The following is a 25,909-nucleotide window of genomic DNA, read 5'->3' as shown; positions in this document are numbered from 1 at the left end:
CTCCACTGAGTTCCCCTATGTTATTACTATAGTACAGTTCTACATAGACAATCATATGTCCATCATTGTGAGCATGGACAATGGCAGAGAGTTCAGCATCCTATTGTCAATATATAGTTAACAGTTTCATTGTGAGTCTGTCTTTGATCTGAAAGTAAAGATGCATACTGCATTATATCCTCACATCTGGATATGATAATCTCCATTATAAAGTTACTGTACATTCCCTTAAATGAAAGTCACAATACAGAATCAGCAACAGGAAGAAAAATAGAAATTTACAATGCCATGAAATTAAATAACATGCTGCTGGATATGATAGTCTCCATTATACAATTACTGTACATCCCCTTAAATGAAAAGCCACAAAACAAAATCAACAATAGGAAGAAAAGAAAAAATTAAAAGCACCATGAAGTTAAATAACATACAACTGAATTATTAATGTGTCGTTGAAGAAATGAAAAAAAAAATCAAGAGTCTTCTTGAAGAAAATGATGCTGCTGTATGATCTATGGGTCAGTGAAGAATTTAATGAGAAAGAAAGTGTTTTGAAGAACTGCAACTAAAAAAAAAAAAAATCCATGAGATAGTTTCCGTTGATCTGTGTTGGTGAGCTATATCTCCTGTAGGCAACAAATAGATGGGTTTTGTTTTTAAATCCAGTCTACTTATCTGTGATGTTTGATTAATGAGTGTATTCCATTTACATTCAGGGTTAATATGAATGGGTGGCAATTTGGTCCTGTGTCCAATGATACTTAATGAAAAACAAAGATAGCACAATAAGTTTGCCCAGAGAACTTAATCGTTCATCATCATCAAGAACTATGTACCCTGAGTGTTTTCTGTGTTTGGTGTTTGTGCTAAATTTATGTCAGGGTTACATTGCACCACATGTAACTCTGTTATATCCATTTCATAACCAAGGAAATGTAAGTTTAAGGGTAGAAAGGAGGGGCTGTGGCTGTGGCACTGAGTATTAGGCTGCTATCTGCTGTGCAGGTATCATTTGTGAATGCCACTGGAAGTCCTGGCTGTTCCATTTCTAATCCAGCTCCCTACTGTTGTACCTGGGAAAGCAGCAGAGGACGGCCTAAGTGCCATGTGGGAGACCTGGATGAAACTCCTGGCTCCTGGGTTCAACCTGGTCCAGCCCTGACTGTTGCAGCAGCCATTTGGGGAATGATCCAGCAGATGAAAGATCTCTTTCTCTCTGTATCTCTCTGTGTGTGTTAACTCTCAAGTAAAGAAGTCTTTTTTTAAAAAAAGAGTGGAAACTGAGGCACAGCAGGGAAGTTCAGTAGTCTGTCCAAGATCACCCCACCAGTAGAAGGTAAACTGAGATTCATGCCATGCTTGTGACTTCAGTAGCCAAATTCTGACCTCCACAGTATAGTGCCTCATGTGGTACTGGTGATAAAAAAAACAAAATGAAACAAAAAAAGGGGAGGGTAAGATTTATTGTGAGACTTGCTAAGCAAGCAGTGGCGTAATAACAGGACAGAATGTCCTGTCCCTGGTGCTGAGCTATACAGATTCTGTGAGTATGTATGTGTATTTGGAATAAGAATGTGTTCCATGTTCCAGCTACAACTGAAACAGTGGAGGGCACAGGTCTCCTGTTGGAGCAGGCTACAGAGAACAGAAGGTAAGATAGGAAGGCTCTGTAGTCACATGACCTGGCCTCAGGCAGTAGCTTTGTTTGACCTCTCTGTGACTTGATTTTCTCATCTGTAACAGGTAGCTCAAAATAAATAGGGGTGACTGGACAATAAGGATTTACCATGCCAGTGCCCTCTGCAGTCCACAGTACCTGTTGCATCAAACTTCCATGACTATTCTATTTTTTTCTTTTCTTCTTTATTTATTCTTACTTTGTTTGAAAGGTGGGGAGACACAGATGAGAAGAGATCTTCCAGTTGTTGGTTCATTCTCCAAATGTCCAGAACAGCCCGGGCTGTGCTAGTTCAAAGCCAGGAGCTGGGCAGTCACTCCTAATCTCCCCTGTGCATAGCAGGGATCCATGAGCTATCTTCTGTTGCCCTCTCGGGTACACGTTGATCAGCTGCTGCATTGGAAGCAGAACTAATGCACCCTCACATGTGTTGGGGGCATCCCAGGCAGTGCCTCAGCTGCTGTGCCACACACCTGCCATCATGGCTATTTAACTTACACAATTTGGAAATGAAATTGAGTGATGGAAGTTATTTAGAATGAAATGTGCATGAGTTCTTTTCACCATGTAGTCATATTAGTTTACAGCTGTAGATAGTGTGAGAGGGGTGTGTGTGTGTGAAAAAGAGAGATTAGCCTAGGTCCTTCCCAGCCATGAGAGTCTAGCCAAGATATGAGGTGGTTCTAGCCTCGCTGCGAGGAAACTACAAAGAGTGATTGTTGGGGCTTGGCAGCGTGGCCTAGTGGCTAAGGTCCTCGCCTTGATCCCATATGGCCGCTGGTTCTAATCCCGGCGGCTCCACTTCCTCTCTGTCTCTCCTCCTCTCAGTATATCTGACTTTGTAATAAAAATAAAATAAATCTTTAAAAAAAAAAAAAGAGTTATTGTTTAGACCTTCTACCACCACATGTTCTGAAGGATTCCACTCAGGACTTGGGAATCTCTGCACTGGTGCCGCATTGGTAGGAAAGAAATACTTGGATCCACATTGGGACTTGCCCACTTGGCCTCAGTCTACACTTTGTTCTCTTAACTCTACTTCTAAATAATTACAGCTTCTACCTTTTACTTAGCAGAGGATTTCAGGAGGTTACATGGATTTCCTGTTGTTGAGCAAAGAATCAAAAGGGAAATAAATGTGTGGGTCTTGACCCTGAGGCTCTCTCAGCAGTGTGGAATAGTTTCTGTCTTTCCTCTTGGCCCTGACAGCTCAAGCTTCTCCAAGTGCTGCACAAGAGCTAAGCTTAACCTCCCAGTTTAAGAAGCTGCAAGAGACCATTGAGCAGAAAACCAAGATAGAAATTGGAGACATTGTACAAATCAGAGGCAATGTTCGCATATACCGGGAAGAACGAGAAATTCATGCCACTACCTATTGTAAGCATGGATGTTTCTGCTATGTTGTTGTTCTGGGTGTGTGTCCATAAACTCTTGTTTAGCTCAAAGTCAAACTTGTAAAAAGTTCAAATAAGATAATAGGAAAAATTATGTGGTGTAATGTATTTTCTTCAGAAAACCTTATTTCTTTGTTTTATTTTGATGAAAGGTAGTTCTCAAAAAATTGAAGAAAGTTAATTGCTAAATAGAGCAAGTTGATTTGGACAGCGTGCTAATTTCCAGTTTCCATGAGACTTGACATTCCAAATCTCAGTCTTAGGCAGTATCCATATTCTTTAGAGTGATGGAAACTTCAGGAGCACTATCGAGTCCATTAACTTTAAATGAAGCCAGCAAAAAAAAAAAAAAAAAAAAAAAAAAAAAAAAAAATACAGCCCCATCCTCCCTATGCACCTTGCTGGCTGATTTTCAGATGGGAATCTTAAGGAGAAGTTACAACATTGTGAGCTCTCCAAGTACCCATCTGCCCATCCTACACCTGTGATGCTATGGGTGCTACCCTCTGTCTTCATGGATGATGGAACTCCTGGGTACATCCGCAGGGAGGCAGATCGACCAGCAAGTACCTCATTTACAGTTATCCTAGGGGCAATCTGGATGTGGGAAAGAACTGGCCTCAGTGTAATACCCGTGATATTTTTTTCCTGGTGTCTTGTCAGATAAGATAGACGACCCAATGTGGAGCATTCAGATCTGCAGGATGCAGGAACTGCCCAATATCTACAGGAGAGTCTATGACCAGCCTTTTCACAGCCCATCCCTGGAGAAAGAAGAGACCCAGAAGTAAGTTACCTCATCAGAAGGGAGACTGCAGCAGGACAGGCTACAGCCCAGATGGTGGGGTCGGTGGCTACAAATCCTGAACCATCTGTTTACACTGTGGGGGTGTTCTGGGCAAGTCCTGTGTGGCTCTGTAAACCTGTTTCTTTGTCTGTAAAGTGAAGATAGCACCGGTTTGTGGAACTGGAGTCACTGAAGGAGTGAATGGGGAGTAGAAAAAGTACTAGAGGAAGTAATGGCTGTAATTTTTCCAAGTTTGATAAAAGCTATAAATTCACAGATACAGGAAGCTCAACAGATTCCTAAGGCAGGAAACCTGAAATTCCTCTAGAATGCAGCACAATTATATACCACTATACCACACCATTACTAAAAGCCTGCTTTTAGAAAATGGAACATGTATTTCAAGTCAACCAGGGATATTTTACTCCTTTTTTGTAGAGGGAGAAAACCACCCAAAAGTAATAAGGATGTATGCATATTTGCTGGTTCATACATGACAAAACAGGAGTAGGGCCTGGAAAGAGGATGGGGAAGACGAGTGAGAGGAGATGTTTTTTATGTCTTGTCTTTTCCTATAGAGAGACAAAGGCAAAGCAAGAGTATTGCTTTTTGCTGGTTCACTGCCCAAATGCTGGAGAAGGCCAGGGCTGGGCCAGGCCAAAGACTGGAGCCAGAAACTCAATTCAGGTCTTCCATGTGGGTGAAATATTCCAGGCACCTAAGATGTCACCTGCTGCCTGCCGGGATCTGTGTCAGCAACACGCTAGAATCAGGAGCCGAACCTGGAATCAGTCTCAGGAGCTCCAGTGTGTGAGGCAGCATCTTAACTGCTAGGTTGAATACCTGGGTCCTCCCAGCCCCCTTTTGTTTTATTGTTAAAACGTTTATTGCAAAATGGAATCTGAAAGGAGAGCAAAGCAAACTTCACATCAAAATGGTCAAAATGAATTGTATGACATTGACTAAATGTTTTTGCCAGTGAATTAGATCCATATTCAGATAATTGACTTTTAAAAAATACTGTTTAAAAAAAAAGAAAAAGTGTAGACTTATAAAATAGGAAGTGGAGTCCTTCATTTTTTTGACTCCCAGCATGGTGCTGTTGCCCAGCAGTTGTCCAGTGGCCAGTGTGCATCCTATTAGACCTGTTTCTCAGCGTGTGCCCAAGGGGAAGATTCACCTGGACATGTGATGGGCTGTTGTTTGCTTTTTCTTGAATGCTGTTCCGCAGTTTAACTTTTTCTTAATCAATCGTATCTTTTGTTTCCCAATTTCCTCCTCGCATTTTAAAATATCCTATGATGTTCACTGAGTGACTCACCCTTTATATATATACATATAAAAAAAAGCAGTATATGAGGTGGTCTTCAAAAAGTTTATAGAAAATGCACAGTATGGGGAAAAATGCATGGTTTCAAAAGTTTTTTGGACGAAAAATAACTTTTTTTTAAATGTCCTTATCTGAGAAGGAGTAGAGTACTTATATCGGTTGATTTACACTCAAATGTATACAGTGGCTGGGATAGGCCTGGCCAAAGTCAGATGCTGAGAACCCAAATCCCATCTGCCACGTGGGTGGCAGAAACCCAACTACTTGGACTATTACCGCCACCTCCCAGGGTGTACATTGGCAGGAAGCTGAAATCAGGAGCTAGAGTCAGGAATCAAACCCAAGCAATCTGATAAGGGATGCAGGTGCCTTAACCACTAAACCAAACAGGCACCCACTAAAACTTACCTTTCAACTTCATTTTCCATGAACTTTTTGAAGGACTTGCATTATGTTGCAGTTTTTGGGGGTCTCTGTCTTATGCATGCCAGGAAAGAGCAAAAATGATGGCTTTCTACAACCTTCCTCCAGCAGCAATCCAAGCACCCTGGATCTTGCCCATCTCACATGTTTGCTGAGTGAAAAAGTCAAAGAATTTCTCGAGGAGAACAGAGTGCCAAGCTTTTACCAGCAGGAGTTGGAAGCAGTGGAGTCTTTGATGTCCCTTGCCAATCAGCCTGTAATTCACAGCGCCTGTCCTGACCAAGTGAGTCCAGCATGCCCAGGGGAGTGTTCAGCTCTTCTACCCCAAATCTACAGCTGAAGGGTTTGAGTGACCATGACTGTGACATGAAGACTCAAGGGGTGGACCCAGGGAGCTGTAGCCCTTGCTATTTCTGCTCTGGGAATCTTACTGGATGCAAAGAATTTGAAATGAGACTGGACCTGCCTTTTCCCCTCCTGACTTTAATCTCATTATGCTGATCTTTGAGTAGAAAGAAGAACAGTTGTGGCTTAATGTTGCTAACACCTGCTTGGTGCTGCTCACTGAAAGGGGTATTGACTATCAGCAGAAACCCAGTGGAGGGAAGTAATGAAAGGAGATAATTATCTGTCCAAGATTGTTTGATTATAAGGATGGTTCTTGGACCAAAGTTTTGGCTTGCTCTCTTCAGAGTAAGTTCACTTGTGCGTTTTAGGAGTTGAAGTGAGCCCTGAGTGACATCCAGTGTAGATTATAAGTACAGATTTTAGAGAATACTTATTTATCTTGGGGAAAACTATCTTTGTTTGTTTATTTCCTTGGAATTAAGAGTGGAGACTGATTTTAGTCTTTCACTTTTATTACAGTTCTTAGGTTTGTTGTCTTTATGTGGTTCCTGATTATTTTTCAAATTAGTGTTCCTCATCCCACTGTGAGCTCATCTCAGCTGAAATGTCACTTTCTTACTTCCCTGACCATCTGTTCTGATGGTCCTCTGTGTCATCAAGCTGTTGTCCTACCTGATGTCACTGGAGTCCATTTGTTGACCTACCTCTGCCTGTTCGAAACAGCAAAGGCCTATTTTTCTTTGCTTGCTACTCAAGGCCTATCACAGTGCTGGCTCAAGGCAGGTTGTAGATTGATGGCATGAAGGGTTTTGAAAACTGGAATGGTGCCAGTAGTTGTACACAGTACAGCCCCCCCACACTGTCATCTGCAGGTTCTATTCCAAGTCTGCCAGTGGGTGCTGGTGAACCTCATACAGAGGATAACAGTGAACCTCATACAACAAAGATGGCTGCTGATTGACTGGACAGGCAGGTAGTGTGCACATCCTCGATGTGGTGGACAAAGGGATGATTCACATGTTGGAAGGGATGAAGTAGGACAGCAAAGGATTTCATCATGTATCCACAGCATACAGTGTAAAGTATATGAATTATTTATGTCTGGAATTTTCCATTTAATATTTTCAGGCCTTGGGTAACTGAAACCACAGAGAACGAAGCTTCTAATAAGTGGCAGGGGGCAGAGTGGGGGAGCACTGGAGTTAAATTTCCTGCCCTTCACTCCCCTCTCCCTAGAGAAGTGGGGGGAGGAGACCATTATTAAATGTCTTGCATATCTTCTAGATAGAGCCTGTGAGTGCAGAGACTGTTAGTCATTGTATTCCCTGCCTCCTTTCACAACAACTAAAGTATGCTATGGAGTCCTGCAGGAGACCAAGGTGTTCACAGGACTGTGTGCCACAGTCACTGCCCTGGCACACATGTCTGCCACTCAGAGCCACCTCTCTGGTGGGTACCACAGAGGGCTTCAGCAGCCTCTCCCTTCCCACACTGCTGATGTGACTACATCTTTGCCAGCCATTCGCTCAGTAGACACAGCTTCCCTTCCTGACCCCAGACACCACTGCTGCCTCTCAGTTTTGGCCCACACCTAATTGTACCTCCTTGACCAGGTGACCAGGATGTCATTTGGAGAGGCAAAGGATATGGTTTCAGAACACACCCAGGTGCTGAGGGTCATGACCGAGCACTTCATTATTTGTTGAGATTACCTACAAGCAGGTGTGGTTCCCCAGCTGTCCATGGACAGCAAGGTTGACCTTTTCCCATTTAATCATTTAGTGAAGGCTTGAAACCACATTGACCCAACCCCCTGGGGCCTGAGGGGTTCTCAGCATGTTTGGAAGACTGTATTCTTCTTATGGAACCCCCTTCTGGACTGACTGTGATGGGGGGCATTTAGGGCTCCTGCATTTCCAGTGTGGGGGGAAAGGTCTTAACATGACAAGTGTAGAAAATGCTTATAGCACAAACTCTTATCTGCCTACAGCCTGTTAAGCTTCAAAAGAGTGGCTCTGGCACTCATTTTGTCTTTGGAAAGGATTTTTCCCATCAATTATGAATTAGTCCCTTGCATTGCACTGTTGGGACCGTTGTTGAATTCCACTTAATAGAGCCCAGGGAAACCAAAGATGCTTTACAATGATGGTGACACCCTAGATCCTGTGGCACTTTGTGTTGTCCTGCAGATAAAAGCTTCACCAAGTCATTGTGATGCTTTTAAGAGCTTAGAGGCTAGAGAATGGGTTGAAATGGTCTCCCTCCTTTCTTTTTCCGTAGTGGCTCTTCTTAGCAAATCCAGAAACATGATAAGCAGATCTTGTACAGCCATTGTTTTTGCTGACAGCTGGATGAATGCTGAGTTTTTTCAGGAGTAGAGACTATATATATATTTCAGAGCTCCACCCAGTTCCTGGCCTGACCTGGCAGAGGCTTGGTAGGGCCCAGCCTGCTGAGCCAGTCTGATTTTGTCCTTGAACAATTTCAGTTTCCTGAATCAGATGAGTCTGTTGTTGCTCTTTCAAAAAAGACAAGAAAGATCCAGATTCCAAACCAGGAAAAGCTGCTGGCTAGAAGAGGCCATGGCAGGTTGGCCCTTGTGACTGGGCTTTGTAAGTAACCAGGCCCAGACACTGTTCCCCAAGGTCTGCAGAGGCCACTCTTTGTGCAGCGGAACCTTCAGTGATTGTGTTTACAGAGAGTCCACCGTTGTGCACTACTTGTTCACAATTGAAGCTGTGCCTCTCATCCCCCAGGCCCAGCCTCCTCTCTTCCTGAATCCCAGGAACCTAGTCTGGGTGATCTGGGAGAAGTGTCTGAAATCAGCTCTAATTCATTTCCCACATGTATCTGTCTTACAGTCAACTCGTACCCTAGGATCCTTATGTTTAGTTGACTGGAGAAAACCAACATCCCTAGAACGATGGTGATCAAGGCCCTGCTCAGGTCTAGGGAGAACTCTAGGGCTGGTTATGCCTCCCTTGCGGGAGAGCAGCTGTGCCTTCAGCTGCAGGACTGAGAATGCATGCTGAAGACTGTGGGTGGGGTGCTTGTCTGATCTCACTCCGAGGGCTCTGCCTACAATCTCCCAGGCTTCTCAGCCCCTTCTGTCTTCCAAGAGTGGACACTGCCACACCCTGCAAATTCTGGCCTTCTCTTAGACCTTAATAATCTCTGGGTGATCAGAGCCTCCAGCTTGTTGTGTTAAGGAAAAACATAAACCTCATTTAATTTGGAGTGTTAAGACTGCTGGTCTCCTTAGCCCAGGAGAGCACATCTTTGAGGTGGCACTAGGATCTATTAGACTAATAAAATGCTTGAGCGAAGATTGGGAGAAGAACTTCTGCAAAGAAAAGTTTTCACTAGGAATGCCATTGTCAACCCTTGAGACCACCAGAAGGTCCTTTGTTCTGTTTGTCCCCTGGAAGAAATGTTAGCTATGAGTCTGAGCCCCTGTTCTGTTTCCCAGCACCTATGGGTGTGCCTCTTTCACCATAGGTAAGACTTTGATGCTGGATTCTGATTGGTGTTTTGTCCGAATGTGCAAATTTTTCCTGTCAAATTATAACTATCGGGCCAGGTGGCCTAGTGGCTAAAGTCCTTCCCTTGAATGTGCCAGGATCCCATATGGGCACTGGTTCTGGTCTCAGAGGCCCCGCTTCCCGTTCAACTCCCTGCTTGTGACCTGGGAAAGTAGTCAAGGATGGCCTAAAGCCTTGGAATGCTGCACCCACGTGGGAGACCCAGAAGTTCCTGGCTCCTGGCTTTGGATCAGCTCAGCTCCAGCTGTTGCAGTCACTTGGGGAGTGAATCATCAGAGGATTTTCCTCTGTCTTTCCTCCTCTCTGTATATCTGACTGCAATAAAAAATAACTAAGTCTTTTTAAAAAATCACTACCCTTTAAAAAATTAAAACTATCTTGAAGGACAGCTGTTGTCCTTTGTTTGGAGCTAGAACAGGAAATCTCCAATGGGGTATAAACAACAATAATGGACATAGCCTCCCTACAGGTGCCGTTGCCCAGCAGCGACACTAAAATGCTGAGGCACACTCTTGAGGTTCTGGGAAAAGCCGGAACCGCAACCGGACTCTTCACTGCCAAAAGTGGCTGCATTTAAATCCTTATCTCTGCTGCTTCTGTCCCCATTGGTCTAAGCTTTCCTCCCCGCTTCTCCAGCCCTCTTTCTACCACACTTCTTCCCATATTTCTTCCCGTACTTTCTGCTGCATTTCTCCGTTCTTGTCCCCATCTCTCCGTCCTGCTTTTACTGCTTCTCTCTGTATCCCTCTTTTCCAGCTCTCTCTCCGCCACCCTTCTTCCCGCCCGTCCTTCTTCTCCCTCGTCCGGTCTTTCTCGTTCCGCCGTCTGTCTGTCTGTCCTCGTTCGCCTAGCTTTCACTGACTACTTTTATATCGTTCTCCACCAGTCACTTCTCCCTGTGGGTCCACTTGGCGCTACGTGATAGGCCAGTAATCACAGTGAGGGCATTAGCCTATCCCTGTGACTTCCTGTTTACCTGCTGGCGAGACCAACTCCGCCTCCAAGCCCTGGGCTAGCAGCGGCTTCAGCACCCGGCTCCCCACATACAGGAGTATTCAGTTCACAGAGATTTCACTGGTCACTTGCTGTGTACCGGGGAGGAGATGATCAGGGTCAAAGACCAGTCCCTGGCTCCAGAAACACACATTGTATGTCACCACATAGGACATAGCTAATGGCCTCTGAGTAAGAGGCAGGATAACCTGGAGGCCCTCCCCAGTACTCCCATCTGTAGAGAAGGGAAGTTACCCCAGTGGTGGCCATAGAGCTGTTGCTTCTCTGGGACCTACTCAGCCCTGCCACCCACCTCCACTTGTGTCAGCACTGCTGTTGGCCTCCCTTATACTACAGAGACTGCTCAGAGCTTACTGCATGCTGGAAGCCCCGGGTTCCTTCAGAGGAAACAAGTCCTCAGAAGAGATTGTATATAGCCCCAGTCATAATGTTTGTGTTGCATGTAAAAAGTAAATCTAAGACTATCCAACAGTGAGGGTAGCTTTTTGATTTCCCACTCCTTATCATTGATCATTATCATTGCAAGTAAACTCATAACTGAGGTATGGAACAGTTAGCACAAGTGAAATCCTGTCCAAACAGTGTCCCAGCCCTGGTCAAACACCAGCCTGTGGGCTGCATGCCCAGAGCTTCTTGACTCAGCACATTGAGAGCCTGGTGGGTAAATTCACAGACTGGTTGGTCTGGAGAATTTTCTTAAGTACTGCAAGGTTGGATGTGTTTCTCCTTTTTTTTTCCCCCTTTCTACTCTTCATTGCAGGTGGATTGTAAGAAGGATACCACTTCTAAGGCAATTCATAGTATATTTAAGAATGCTATTCAACTGCTGCAAGAAAAGGGCCTTGTATTCCAGAAAGATGCTGGTTTTGACAAGCTGTACTATGTGAGTGACATGCAAGTTTAATTTTTTTCCTTCATAGCCCCAATTACAAGTGTTTTCTTTCTTTTCTCTTTTAAGATTTTATTTACTTGAAGGGTAGAGTGATGGAGAGAGAGAGAGTGTTCTTCCATCTGCTGGTTCACTCCCCAAATAGCCACAATAGTCAAGTCTGGGTCAGGCCAAAGCCACGGACCAAGAACACAATCTTGGTCTCTGACGTGAGTGGCAGGGACCTAAGCACTTGGGCTGTCTTCCACTGCTTTCCCAGGGACATTAGCATGGAGCTGTATTGGAAGTGGAGCAACCAGGACTCCAGTGTGAGATGCAGGTATCTCAAGTGGTAGCTTAATTCACTGTGCCACACCAGCCCCACTTATATATTTCTGACTTACAAGTACCTATTTATTGTTTTCAGAATCATTCAGGGGGTTCATAAACTCAAAAGTGAAGGCTGGTTCTTTCCTCAAGGTACCTCTTTTGCACATTCATCTGTGCTTTATGAATGCACGCAGGTACACATATGTGCCAGTGGCTTTTTGACTTTACAAGACACATAATGGTATTATCCTTGGGAGTTCTTCAGCCTCAGTCCTCTGAGTCACATGACTGACGTTGCAGGGCCAGTCCTGTGCAGTGTAGGAGTTTGAACAAGAGTGCTGACCCTCACCCACCAAGTGCCCGTGTCAGCTCCCAGGTGGGACAACTGAAGGTATTTCCAGACATTACCCATGTGTCCTGAAGCAGTTAAGAACTGCTGCTGGGGGCCCGGCGGCGTGGCCTAGCGGCTAAAGTCCTCGCCTTGAACGCGCCAGGATCCCATATGGGCACCGGTTCTAATCCCAGCAGCTCCACTTCCCATCCAGCTCCCTGCTTGTGGCCTGGGAAGGCAGTTGAGGACGGCCCAATGCATTGGGACCCTGCACCCGCGTGGGAGACCCGGAAGAGGTTCCAGGTTCCCAGCTTCGGATTGGCGCGCACCGGCCGTTGTGGCTCACTTGGGGAGTGAATCATCGGACGGAAGATCTTCCTCTCTGTCTCTCCTCCTCTCTGTATATCTGACTTTGTAATAAAAATAATTAAATCTTTAAAAAAAAAAAAAGAACTGCTGCTGGAAGTAATGTTTGGACTCTTCAAGGACGAGTTGTGCAAGCATAGGGCCATGCGTTTCTGCTTTCAGTGGGTAGCATCTACACGGCGTGAGCTGTGCTCACCGGCCTTATTAGTGTACAGCTTCACTACTGGGGAGGGCAGTGCTCAGGACCACCAGTGGCTATGATTCTGTGAGTCTCTCAGAGGCAGCCAAGTCAGGCAAGATCCCTAAGGACCAGTCAGCATTCCCCGATGCTGACTGGATCTAACCATTGCCTGTTTGAGAGTGGGTTTTCAGAGTGAGGCTGTGCTGGAAAGAGGTGAGTGTGTTGCACCCCATGCTGGAATGAGAGGCCCAGATTGGCTGCCTCCTGGCTTGCTGTACCCCAGGACATGCCTTCCTGTGGGACCACAGGCAGCCAGCCAGGGCGAGGCATGGCAGGGCTGGGCACTTCCTCCTGTGAATCATAGTGGCTTAGAATGGGGTGATCAGGCAAGAATAGATCTCCTGCCCCCTCTCCGCGTCACTCCCCCTTCACCAATGTCTGCCTCCGGGAAGTGGTTATCATGCTGTGTCAATACTTGTACCTGCACAAGCTTGCCAGCTCCAGCAATTCTGCCACACTGCCTTGTTTTCATGTCCACAATCCCTTACGAGTTTAGGGAAGGCAAGTATTACCAGTATCCCCGTTGTGAAAGTCAAGGGGACAAGCTTTCTTGGCTGTTTCTAAAGTGGCATCATGAAGCTTGGTTTATGTGCTGATTTTCATCTTTCTCTTTGCCTCTTCCTTTTTTTTTTTAGATTGACTATTGGTAGCGCACATACTGAAAGTGAAGTCTATTGGGTTGCTGCTTCCTTCTTTCCTGAGCTGCTTGAGAAAGAAACATAGTTACACCTACCTTTGAGAGTAGAAAATGTTCCAGGGAGCAGACTAGATTCACTTCTTTGCTAGTTTTTTCTGGCCACTTTTTATTTTGTTTTCACTGTGGTTAGAAGGAAAAAAACCAACTTAGGACTGTGATGGGTGTTTAGCACTAAAGGTACCTACGTGGTTTTTTGTTTATTTGTTTGTTTGTTTTAATTTACTTATTTTTATTACAAAGTCAGATATGCAGAGAGGAGGAGAGACAGAGAGGAAGATCTTCCATCCGATGATTCATTCCCCAAACGAGCTGCAACGGCTGGTGCTGCGCTGATCCAAAGCCAGGAACCAGGAATCTCTTCCGGGTCTCCCACGCAGGTGCAGGGTCCCAAAGCTTTGGGCCATCCTTGACTGCTCAGGCCACAAGCAGGGAGCTGAATGGAAAGTGGAGCTGCCGGGATTAGAACCGGTGCCCATATGGGATCCCAGAGTGTTCAAGGCGAGGACTTTAGCCACTAGGCCATGCCGCCGGGCCCAGGTACCTACGTTTTATATCGGAGTGCCTGGGTTTGAATCTTGGCTCCAGCTCCTGAGATTCCAACTTCATGTTCATGTGCACCCTGCGAAGCAACTGCTGGCTCAAGTAGTTGGGTTTCTGCCACGCATATGGTAAACCTGGACTGAGTTCATCATTCCTAGCTTCAGCCAAGCTCAGCCCTGGCTGTTTTGGCAATTTGAGGAGCAAACCAGTGGATGGATGGGCATGATCGTTTGTATACTGTGTGTGTGTGTGTGTTTCTCTCTGTCTTTATTCTCAGTCAAGTGAAATTCTGTTTTTTTAAGTCTAAGAGCCAAGAAAATGGAACTTGTGGGAGTGGAGGCTTGGATCACTTGTGTCTTCTTCAGAAATATAAAAGCACGCCAGGGCACTTGTACGACTATGTGATGAGTGTAGAAAGAAGTGCCTTCCAAGTACCAAATGACCCTAGCAAGCCAACTCTGGGCCAGCCACAGAGCCATGAGCTGCACAGCAGGGTCAGAACTGGTTTGACAGGCCAAGTATGGAAAGCACGTGCTTCATATCAGGAGGAAAATTGTCATAAAATCTTTAAAAACTATCCCAAATACTGATTTGGAAGTATAGATGCCACAACTGCAGTTTTACCTGAGAACGGTCTCCCTCTGTCTCAACACTGTTTTTGTAATTTAGGTAACCAGAGAAGACAAAGACCTGCACAGAAAGATCCACCAGATCATCCGCGAAGACTGCCAGAAGCCACACCGTAAGTTGTGCAACGCCAAGGGGACACTGCTTCCATGAGAGTGCTGGATGCAGGGGCAGGCGTGCTGGGGGTTTTCCCAGTGATCATGTGTTCCGGTAGTGGCTGAGGCCCTTGCCCTCTCTGGAGTGAAGGTTAGCCTAGCCAGTCAGCCATGGAGCTCCATCAAGCATGTAGTGATCAGGTTCCTCCTGTGGGGATTCTGATTCTGTAGGGGTTGGGGTGAGGGCTGGAGAGGCAGGCTTCTCTGGTGATGCTGACAGTGAGGAAGGCCACTGTGCCAGACTATCTTATGCCTTTCTCCTTGTCATGTCTTCTCTGACTTGTGTTGTTTCGTGTTCCATGCTTGTCCCATGTCCGTGTACACAGACGTAACATTTCCCTGTCCTGTCATCAAGACCTTCTGGTGAATGGTATCATTCAGTCGTCTTGGAAACTAATAATTTACAAAAGAAATGATTCAGATAATAGTTTTTGTGGCGCTAGATCAGCCCCTAGCGGGTAGACTTGCAAACTGCAACTACTCTAGCAACAACCAGCCATTTTCACATTAGTTAGAAAGAACAGAACACATTAGTCCTATCTTTAAATCCACCGGTCCTAAAGGTGACTTTTCAAAGTCCACCTTGTGCAAACATACACTAAGAATGAGTATTGGCACAGTCCATGATTTATAGGAGAAATTAAGTAGATATATTTGTTAATGGGTTTTCCAGTCCTTTCAGCCCATTTCCCTCTATCCTCCCTCTCCCCAAGCCTGGACCTGCCCCAGGATGAGTCAGCAGGTGGGGACCAGGCCATCCCTGGTGTTTATAACGTGATGAGTTCAGATCCCACAATAGTGTGACAAGGTGTCTTAAAACAAACTTAGGGCACACTATTGTTTTCATACAAGTTCACTTCGGTCAGAAGAGTAAGAGCAAGTTGAGGGTCGATCCATGCTGCCCACACATAGGAGAGCCATGCAGCATGGAGCCCTCAGCCGAGAAGGGGTGGCAGATGCTCTCCCCTCAGTCCCAGTTCCTGGCCAGATTCTCATTTTGGTCAACACCAGGACAAGATGGTTGAAAGCCTGAATCCTGAAGGTAGGGGATGAGTGAAAGGAACTCCCTACTTTGTTTCTCAGGAGACCATGGCCTGGAGTAGTTAAAGTGCAGTGTAGTCTCCAACTGACCAGCCCTTGCTGGAGCCAGGGTATGGTCCCGGTGGCCAGGCCCTGTGGCTAGTCTAAAAAGGATCCTGAGAGCTGTGAACCCATCTCTCACACCATGAACTCCTCGGAGCTGAGTTCTGAAGCCCAAGTCTGTGAGTACCAATGGAAGACTGTCAGGACCCTCTCAGAAGATGGCTGTGACCACCGTCTTCATAATGCCGGAATCCATGGCATTAGGGAGTGAAGATGACTGCCAATGCATGCATGTCTTTAAAAAGCCAAACAATGCAGAAATGCCCACAGAGAATGCAGATTCACAGCACTGAACCCAGGCTCTGTTCCCCTCCTGAAGGTGGCGGTGGTTACTACTTTCTTCCACATTCTTCTAGAAATACTGCATGTACTTACAAACATATGTGTGTGGTAAGTAAGTATTGGCATGCAGTACCCTCTGTCCCACAGCTGGCATTTTAAATCTAACAATGGCTTCTGAAGGTCACCTGGCAGCAGCGCCCATACACTTATCTCAGTCTCACTGACAGCTACCCAGTATTCTATTCTATGAATAGTGTAACACTTGACCATTTCTTCAGCCAATCCCATCTGGACCTTTAGCCCGTTTCTAATCATTCACACAAGAGAGAGCCTTGCGTTTTTCCTTCTCAAGTTGGTGGGTAGATGAACTTGGCATCTTTAATCATTTACGAACTCCTTCTCAGCAAAGGCTAAACTTTATCAAAATAGTAACTGAGCTGAAGGACCGAGCAGAGCTGGTCTTGAAAAGTAGGGCCCTTGTTTGAACCCTAGCTCTGCCACTCTGTAGCTCTGTGACCTTGGACAGGTCTGGGCCTCAGATTTCAGGTTTTTTGTGTGTGATGGGTTACCAGAATCAGTGGATTCAGATTTATAAAGCTGTGAGATGAAATGCAGCATTTTACCAGGGTTAGAAAGGGTTAAGCAAAGTAAACTTATTTCTTTTTTTAGATTTATTTATTTTTATTGGAAAGGCGAATATACAGAGAGGAGGAGAGATAGAGAAGATCTTCCATCTGATGGTTCACTCCCCAAGTGACCGCAACGGCTGGAGCTGAGCCAATCCAAAGTCAGGAGCCAGGAGCTCTTCCAGGTCTCCCATTTGGGTGCAGGGTCCCAAGGCTTTTGGGCCATCCTCTACTGCTTTCCCAGGCCACAAGCAGGGAGCTGGATGGGAAGCAGGGCTGCTGGGATTAGAACCGGCACCGATATGGGATCCCAGCGCGTTCAAGGCGAGGACTTTAACCACTGTGCTATCGCACCGGGCCCAAATAACTTATTTCTTTCTTTCTTTTTTTTAAAGGTTTATTTTCATTATAAAGTCAGATATACAAGGAGGAGGAGAGACAGAGAGGAAGATCTTCTGTCTGATGATTCACTCCCCAAGTGAGTGCAATGGCCGGTGCTGTGCCTATCTGGAGCCAGCAGCCAGGAGATTCTTCTGGGTCTCCCACACGGGTGCAGGATCCCAAGGCTTTGGGCCGTCCTCAACTGCCCTCTCAGGCCACAAGCAGGGAGCTGGATGGGAAGTGGAGCTGCTGGGATTAGAACTGGCACCCATATGGGATCCCAGCACATTCAAGCTGAGGACTTCAGCCACTAGGCCATGGTGCCAAGCCCTAAACTTATTTCTTAAAGGCCCAGGTAATAACCTTGACTCTCTAGGCTGTAGGCCCAAAGGCTGCAGCGCCCCACTGCTTGGTTCAGTATTAATCTGGAAGGAAGCAGATACAGATACAATCTATGTGATACAGATATAATCTGTGTGAGCCTTTTGCATAATTATTATGAAAGCTAAAGTTAAAGCAATCTGGATTTTGGTTTTAAGTGTGGTTGTAACAATGAAAGATTTCCAGAACAGTTCCACATTGAAGATTTCTTCTTAAAACTTACTTACTTTCTTACTTACTTACTTATTTATTATTGAAAGGCAGATCCACTGGTTCATTCCTCAAAAGCCCACAATAGCCAGGGCTGGGCTAGGCTGTATGGGAGACTGAAACGCCAGCCAAGTCTTCCACACAGGTGCAGGAACCCAAGTACTTGGGTCTTCCTCTGCTACTTTGCCAAGTACAGAAGCAGGGAGCTGAATTAGAGGCAAATCAGCCAAGAGGACTCTGGCATCATGAGTGGCAGCTTAACATTGTGCCACAGTGCAAGCCCCCAGAGACGTCCTTTGACTCTCTTTGTTCTGAAAATGTTCCAACCCATAAAAAGATTGAAAGGTTGGTATAGCAAACAGATATGCACCCTTTACCTGGATTTAGTGAAAAAAAAGTTTAGATTGGATTTTCTAAGCATAGGAACTTTCTCCTGTGCTCTCACCATATCATTTTCAATTGAAGGAAATTAACATAGCAGCATTTTACTAAGTGATTATTTGTACTGTTGGCTTCTGAAAAGGTGAGGTTTAAGCTAGTGATTGAGATGCTTGAAGACCATAGCAGATTTCATGGGTTTGATACCCGCCTCTAACTCCAGACACCCACATGAGAGACTCAAATTGCATTCCAAGCTTCCAGCTGCAGACCAGCCAGGGCATTTGGAGAAGGCGACAGTAAATGGAAGCTTTTTTTCTGTCTCAAATAAATTTGAAAACAATAAGAGAAAATTTTTTTTTAAAGATTTATTCATTTTATTACAGCCAGATATACACAGAGGAGGAGAGACGGAGAGGAAGATCTTCCGTCCAATGATTCACTCCCCAAGTGAGCCGCAACGGGCCGATGCGCGCCGATCCGAAGCCGGGAACCTGGAACCTCTTCCGGGTCTCCCACGCGGGTGCAGTGTCCCAATGCATTGGGCCGTCCTCAACTGCTTTCCCAGGCCACAAGCAGGGAGCTGGATGGGAAGTGGAGCTGCCGGGATTAGAACCGGTGCCCGTATGGGATCCTGGCGCGTTCAAGGCGAGGACTTTAGCCGCTAGGCCATGCCGCCGGGCCCAATAAGAGAAAATTTTTAATAGCCCATATGTGTCTAGCTCAGATTTATTCTGTGCCTTGGTTAGTACAACTGCATTTTGTGAAAACTGAATACCATATAGTACCACACACATTAGAGGGGTTTTTTTTTTAACCTATTTATAGCTTTTTTTTTTTTAAGGAAAAATTTTAAGTGATATCTTTGCCTTTTAAAAAAACATTTCTAGTTGACAGATGGTGATTGTGTGCGGTGTAGCATGACATTTCAGTCTGTGTGTAAGGCTCAGGACAGTTAGTGTGTCTGTCACCTCAGAGCTGTCAGTTCTTTGTGTTGGAACATTGAGCACTCTCCTTATTCACTATTTTGAAATATTCAGTTAATTATTGTCATTCAGATTTCATGGTCTTTTGGAGTTAAATTACACCTGAGATTTATCTTAACATGATTTGAGTTTCAGAATATCAGCTTCTTTGGCTTCTGTTGAAAGGTACCATGAGATTCACGTAAAAGTACTTGTATTCCAACAAAACTGTATCACATAATACAATGTAATCAATGAATAAAAATATATATATATATAAAAAAAAGTACTTATAAAGCAGAAGGCACAGTGACCATTATGCCTAGAGCTGGAGTCCTCAGCTCACTGTGGAGACTCCAGCTCGTCCCTGCAGCAGTCAGGTGAGACTGCCACGGCCATCACGGGGAGCAGCTCACTGGCTTCTACTGCTTGTCCTATTCTCTAATCATTTCCCATCCAAAGAAGAGCCCTAGTTCATATTTCCTGTATGACTGGAATGTCAGTTTTCAAGCATTTTCACCAGACAATCCTCAGCAGAATAGCTTTTAGCATGAACCCCAGAGATTCGGCTAATAAACACCAAGTGTGCCTGTGAGCTCAAGCACTCAGGACTTAGGACATCTAAGCTAGAAGGGAAGCAGAACTGAAGTACATGGTGACCTCTACACTGTATGGCAGGATGCGTTGACCTCTGCCCTCAACCCTGTGGCTCTCCCTGCTTGTCTGTTTCCCCGGAAGGACAGTTCTGTAAAGCCAGCCTTGGCTAGTGCCTGGACACAGGTAATGAATATGAAGATGGAATCATAGTGGTTCCCAAGCTTTACCTGCCATGGCTCTTCCATCTACTCCCCACCAGGTGAAGGATGTAGTTTTAGTCCCACTTTGCTCACAGTCATAAAGCCAGGACTCACGTTCAGATACAGTATCGGCTGTCCATCCTTTCTATGTGCATCTGCTTTCCCAGTGCTATGCATACTATAGGTGTTCAGAAATCTCTGTCAAGTAATGGTGAAGAAACAGCTTAGAGGTCGAGAGGAGTGGTGAGTTCATGCCGCCACTAGAGGTCGTAATTTAGCATCTCTTTGTAAGCCCAGGGCTGAGAAGGTCTCTGTGCCTCCAGCTAACCTCCTCACCCCATTAAGGGAGAACACTGAAGCTTGGGGACTCTGTGATCTCCCTAAGGCTAAAATGTGTCTTGGACCTCAAACCAGACCTTTGTGGAGCCCTAAACAGTTAATTATCTGAAAACAGTGCTTGGAGACCTTGGATGCCCAGTCCTGGGGTTTGATGGTGAGAGGCCTAGCCAGGCTGCTGTGGCAGGGAGTTTGGCAGCGCAAGAATTGGAGAAGGTTTGCTCTCACTAATGGCGCTTCAGTTTGGTTCAGTGTTAGAAATACTTTTAACATTATGATCCAATAAATTGCAGAATTCTAATGCATAGTATGTGTGCATACATATTGAAAGTCTCACAAAATCAGGCTTATTCTAATAATAATGCAGTGCATTCTGTAGTGTTCTGTGCATCCTTTTTTGGCCTGTATGGTAAGAAAAAGCATGTTGATGACTGATTCCTTTCTCCAGAGGTCACTGACTGAACTTTGATCATTCCGAGCATATATTCTCTGCAGTCTTAATTTTGGGAGGAGAATAAGAGATTCTTGGGTACAACTGCTGGACAAGACTTGTTGGAAGCCCTGCAGGGAGGAAAGAGAGAGGCCCAAGGCAGGAAGTCTCTCCCAACAGGGCAGCCTGGCCAACTGGGGAGTTAGCACTGACCACGTGCACATGGATGTGTCATTGCACAGAGTAAAAATGCCCATCAAGCCCTGGAATTGCAGGACTGTGCATAGGAAGTCATCACTCAGGACTCCCTGAGGGTTAAGGTCAGCATCCCGAAGCAGTGGCCTGTGTGGCCGTGGTGACAAAAGGGGCCTGAGAATAGGGTCTGTTTTTATGAGCCTCTAGACCAGGGTATCTCAGACACAAATGCACAGAGGAATCCTCTGAGGATCTTGTCAGTGCAGGTGCCGAGTCAGGAGGTGTGCATCAGGGCCTGACGCCAGTATCCAAGCTGAGCTCCTTGCCCTTTGTCCTTGCAGTTGCGGAGAAGGGCTGCCACTTGCGGCACATCCTGGCCTGTGCTCGCCTGAATCTCAGCGTGGACCTGAGTGAGGCTGTGCTGCAGCGGGTGCTGGAGCTGCTGGAGGACCAGAGTGACGTGGTCAGCACGCTGGAGCACTACTACGTGGCGTTCTGAGCAGGGCTGTCCACTCCTCAGGCCCTGACCGTAAACAGCACACAGAAACTTCCTGACTATGACTTGTGGCTTCTCATGGAGAGTTGCACCATAGCAGCCCTGAGCACTATCCACCTGCTCTTTGCCTGGAGCAACTTTGTTCTGTCAAAACATGCAGCAAACCTCCCCTCCACCACCCCCCTCCCCACCACCATCAACCTCCGGGCTGCAGTAGAGGGAGACTATGCTGGCAGCTTCCTCGGTGTGTGGGTCTGAGGTTCTGTCATGGTGGACGGATGTCATGGGGCAGAGGCCCACATTCTGCTCTAGCTGATGAGGCTGGCAGACCCACGCTGTGGGGGCTGCTTCTGGTGATGGCTCAGAGCCATCCTGGGGCAGTCACTGTCCCTGGAGGAGTGTCTGTGGTCCAGGCAATGCTGTTAACAGATGCACCCCACAGTGCATCTGTTAGGGAATACACAGGACTGGGGATCTGGCGTCTGTGTCTTGTCTTTTTTTTTTCCCCTCCTGAATCAGGTGTCTGATCATCTGGCACCCCTGGGGGAATGGGACTAAGTGTGTCACCCCTGAAGACAGCCAAGGCTGGCAATCAGCTGCCCAGCAGGTAGGAGGTATTATTCTTGAGGCTGCCGCTGAGTATGGAGGCTGGCTGATGCTGTCCAGACCAAGGCTCAGGCTGTGCCCACACACGCAATGGACTCATACCTTCGTTCCAACAGCAAGGTGAAGGGAAGACGCCCCAGCACCGTAGCCACCCTGTCCAGACAGCAGCATGGCAGATCAGCCAGCGTGAGCAGCATGTGCACAAAGGGTTGCAGTTAATTACAATCATTTTGCATAAGGCACATCTGCCGCCGTCTGCTGCCTCAGCCTGTGACGTCAGAGACTCCTGGTGGCTCAGCTGGAGCCCCTGAGGCCTACAAAGCTGTTCTGCCCACAGTGGAAACTCACTAGTCCTTTCCATCAGAAGTCACCCACAGCCCGTGTGGGCAGGCTTGGAGCTCATCCTGGCACTGCCCTTGGTGGGGGCCTTGCTGATTGGGATGTAGTCTTCTAGCAATGGTTCACAGCACCCATGCAGACGATCACCCTGAGCCTTCCCTGGAGTCAGGAGGCTCCCCGTCACAGAGGCTGTGCCTGCAGTGATATCCCCCATGGTACCTCTGCATTGCAGATTCAGTTTGTCTGACCAGTCATGCTTCCCAGGAAAGAGTCTAAAATCAAAGCATCACACATCATCCTCACATACAAGCCTCATCCCAGGGTCTGACTCAAGGAGGTGGCTTCACAAGTGGGGAAGGATGCCCCTTGCTGTGTAATCTAGAAAAGTTAATTGTGATTCGTGCACGTGGTGAGTTCTGACACAACCTTAAAATGCTGGAAGACACAGCCCGTGGAGCACTTAGAGGGCAACACCTCAAGGTCTCCATCTATATGGTACAATGTGTTGATCTGAGACTCTGTGTGTGTGTGTGTGTGTGTGTGTGTGTGTGTACACAGACACATTCATGCAACTGACCTTGCCTGCCTCCTGAAGGACTTCCTGCACTTGGCTTTCAGAACACTGCGGCCCCTTCCCAGTCTCCTTCGTGCAGGACTCAGTCCCAGACCTCTTCCTGTCTAGCTTGCTCCTGTGGGAGGCTCCCATCTCTGTGCCACGAACTCCCCGGTTTGTACCTAGTTGTGCCTCCCCCTGACTTTTAGAACTCTCCAGCTTCCTTCTGTCATGTCTGTTCACTTGATATGCCCAAAGCCAGGCTCCCAATCTCCCCCACCCATCCTGCTCTGGCTAGTTCTTTGCTGATTCTGGAAAAGATAGCTCCTTTTTCCTGTTGCTCACACCAAATCTGGTGACTTCTCTCTCACACCCCATGGCCAGTCTGTCTGCAGATCCTCTCAGCTACACCAAAAGTACTGTTAGATGAATTGCACTTCTCTCTGGTCCTCCAGTCACCTCCTCGGGCCCTCCCTGCTTCTGCCATCACCTGTTTATGGTCCAGTCTGAGCTCAGCAGCTACAGTGACCCTACCAGACTTCAGCTCTTACAGCTTTTGTCCTCATTGCAGCCCAAGGCATCCCAGTGGTCAGTGAGGTTCTGCCTGGCTCTCCTGCTGTGCTCCTTCCCAACCCCATCAGCCTTGGCATGTTCGCTCCTCAGGACCTTTACCCTTGCCATATCCTTTATGTGGAATATTCTCCACCTGGAGAACCACGCTGTGCCTGCCTGGCTTTGCTTGGCCTCCCATCCAGCATCCTCTCTATGAAGTCGGCTTTGCTGACTGTATCCAGCTGCTTTGCCTCTCTAGCACTGCTTGCTCTGCCCAGTTTTCTCTGTGGGTTCTTGTGGCTGTCCCGCACATTGCCCCTGCCCTTTTGTTGTCATCTCTCCAGCAGAAGGGCTGCTTCCAAGGGCAGCGTTCTCCCCAGTGTGCTTCCTGCTATGACCAGTTCCCCAGAACTGGGCCTTGTACATCTTCCCAGCTAGACTGCTTCTGTGTGGGGTCAGCTGTTTCCCAGCTGCTGGCATCTGCCTCTTTCCTTGAGTCCTCTCCAGTGTCTTGGGGGCTCTCTGGGCTAGAAGTGCTCAGAATTGTGACCCTCTAGGAGCGGCCTGGACCAGTAAGACCCTTGCAGGTGGTAACTTCCTAAGGGCCGCAGATCCCTATAACCTCTGCAGGATTGAGTGCCACTCACCCACCCGTGTTAGCCACTGACTGAATAGCTGTCGGCCCCACCCTCCTTGTCATCCTTTCCAGATGCTTTTTTCATCCCCGTAGGTGCTTCCTCATTCCTAAATGCCCGCAATAGCTGAGGTTAGGTCAGGCCAAACACTGGAACTTGGAACTGTCTGGACCTCTCATATAGATGCCAGGGAACCCAAGTACTTGGACTATTGTCTGCTGTTTCCCAGATGCATTAGCAAGAAGTTGCATTGGAAGTGGAAATGGGACTTGATCCCAGGCTCTCTGATATGAAGTTTGGGGATGCAGGTATCCGAAGCGTCATCTCGACTGTGCCTCCATGCCTGCAAATGCTTTTTAAACCACATGCCTGTGCTTTAGTATTCTTCTGCTTTTTTTTTAAGATTTTTTTTTAATTGAAAAGGCAGATTTACAGAGGAGTGACAGAAAGATCTGTCTGCTGGTTTACTTCCCAAGTGACCACAATGGCCGGAGCTGAGCCGATTCAAAGCCAGGAACCTACAACTGCTTCTGGGTCTCCTGTGCAGGTGCAGGATCCTAAGGTTTGGGCTGTCCTCCACTCCTTTCCCAGGCCACAGGCAGGGAGCTAATTTGGAAGTGGAGCGGCTGGGACACAAACTGGTGCCCATTTGAGATCTCAGTGTGTTCAAGGTGAAAATTTTAGCCACTGAGCCATCACTCCAGGTCCTACTTCGGTTTTCTAAGTAGCTAGTATTGATTATACAAAAAATCTTGAGCTGTTTGTCACTTTTTTTTTAAGATTGATTTATTTTTATTGGTAAGTCAGAATTATAGAGGATGAGAGAGAAATTTGTTCCATCCTCTGGTTTACTCCCCAAATGGCCGCAACAGCCGAAGCTGAGCCAATCCAAAGCCAGAAGCCACTAGTTTCTTCTGGGTCTCCCAAGTGAGTGCAGGGTTACAAGGCTTTGGGCCAACCTCTACTGCTTTCCCAAGCCACAGCAGGGAAGTGGAGCAGCCAGGGTAGGAATTAGCACCCATATGGGATTTCAGAAGTTGCAAGGCAAGGACTTTATCCATTAGGCTACCATGCTGGGCCCTGTTTGTCACTTCATACTGCACACACTCAGGACCTTACCCATAAATAAAACGAGCAGGCCTCTTCTTAGCCCAACAGCATGAGAGCCCAGAAGATGAGGGGAACTCTTGGAAACCTGGAGACCTACTACAGTGAAGTCTCTATAGTGCCTGAGGATTCCCTTGAAAAGGTACCCCTTGGCCCTCACAGTATACCCACATTGGGAGGCATATATCCTCATGCAATCGACAGAACTGCTGTCAGCCAAGGGTGCGGCTGAAGATGTGATTGTCTCTGAGAAGCCACCAGTGCTCCTGATCCCTGTAAAACACTTTTTTCTAATTAAGCTTCCCATTTGTTGCTGTGCCAGAATACTGGCAGAGAAAGCCAAGTGGGGAGAAGCCTGTTCATGGATGAGGCACCCGAGACTTGGTGCCAGGAGTCGAGACTGAGCAAGCTGGTGATTTTCCATTGGGAAAGCATCTGTGCTTTCTCCTGGGTGCAGTTTGTCCTATGCAAGCAGCCTAAAACTTCTTGTTTCCCACTAACTTGACAGGAAATATGGGACAAGACTGAATAACTCTGAGGAGGTCACCAGCAGCAGGGCCTGTGGGGAGAGCAGAAAATGACATCGGCAGGCAAGAAACCCTGCAGCAGAATTTTAAAAGAGGTGTTGTTTTTTTTTTTAAGATTTATTTATTTTTATTGGAAAGGCTAATTTACAGAAACAGAGACACAGAGAAAGATCTTGTATCTACTGGTTTAATCCTCTAATGGCCACAATGGCTGGAACTAAGCCGATCCAAAGCCAGGAGCCAGGAGCTTCTCCCATGTGGTTGCAGGATCCCAAGGCTTTGGAACATCCTTCCCAGGC

General features: G+C 46.7%; 1 protein-coding gene across 5 annotated transcripts in view; it reads left to right on the top strand.

Annotated features, from left to right (window-relative positions):
- The window catches only part of STN1 (STN1 subunit of CST complex), a 36,802-nt gene extending 15,032 nt beyond the window's left edge, over positions 1-21,770 (top strand). For 3 of the 5 annotated variants that reach the window (XM_058671444.1, XM_058671446.1, XM_058671443.1), the window contains 6 exons: positions 2,888-3,055; positions 3,736-3,859; positions 5,721-5,895; positions 11,277-11,399; positions 14,559-14,631; positions 21,137-21,770. In XM_058671444.1, the coding sequence (XP_058527427.1) occupies positions 2,888-3,055; positions 3,736-3,859; positions 5,721-5,895; positions 11,277-11,399; positions 14,559-14,631; positions 21,137-21,294 (821 nt within the window). In that variant the 3' untranslated portion in view covers positions 21,295-21,770. The remainder of the gene's footprint in view (positions 1-2,887; positions 3,056-3,735; positions 3,860-5,720; positions 5,896-11,276; positions 11,400-14,558; positions 14,632-21,136) is intronic. The other 2 variants (XM_058671445.1, XM_058671447.1) reach the window with 2 other exon arrangements.
- The last annotated feature ends 4,139 nt before the right edge of the window (positions 21,771-25,909 follow it).

This window comes from Ochotona princeps, chromosome 13, assembly GCF_030435755.1.
Source record: "Ochotona princeps isolate mOchPri1 chromosome 13, mOchPri1.hap1, whole genome shotgun sequence".
NCBI classification, from domain to species: domain Eukaryota; kingdom Metazoa; phylum Chordata; class Mammalia; order Lagomorpha; family Ochotonidae; genus Ochotona; species Ochotona princeps.
This window is presented reverse-complemented; position numbering and strand designations above follow the sequence as displayed.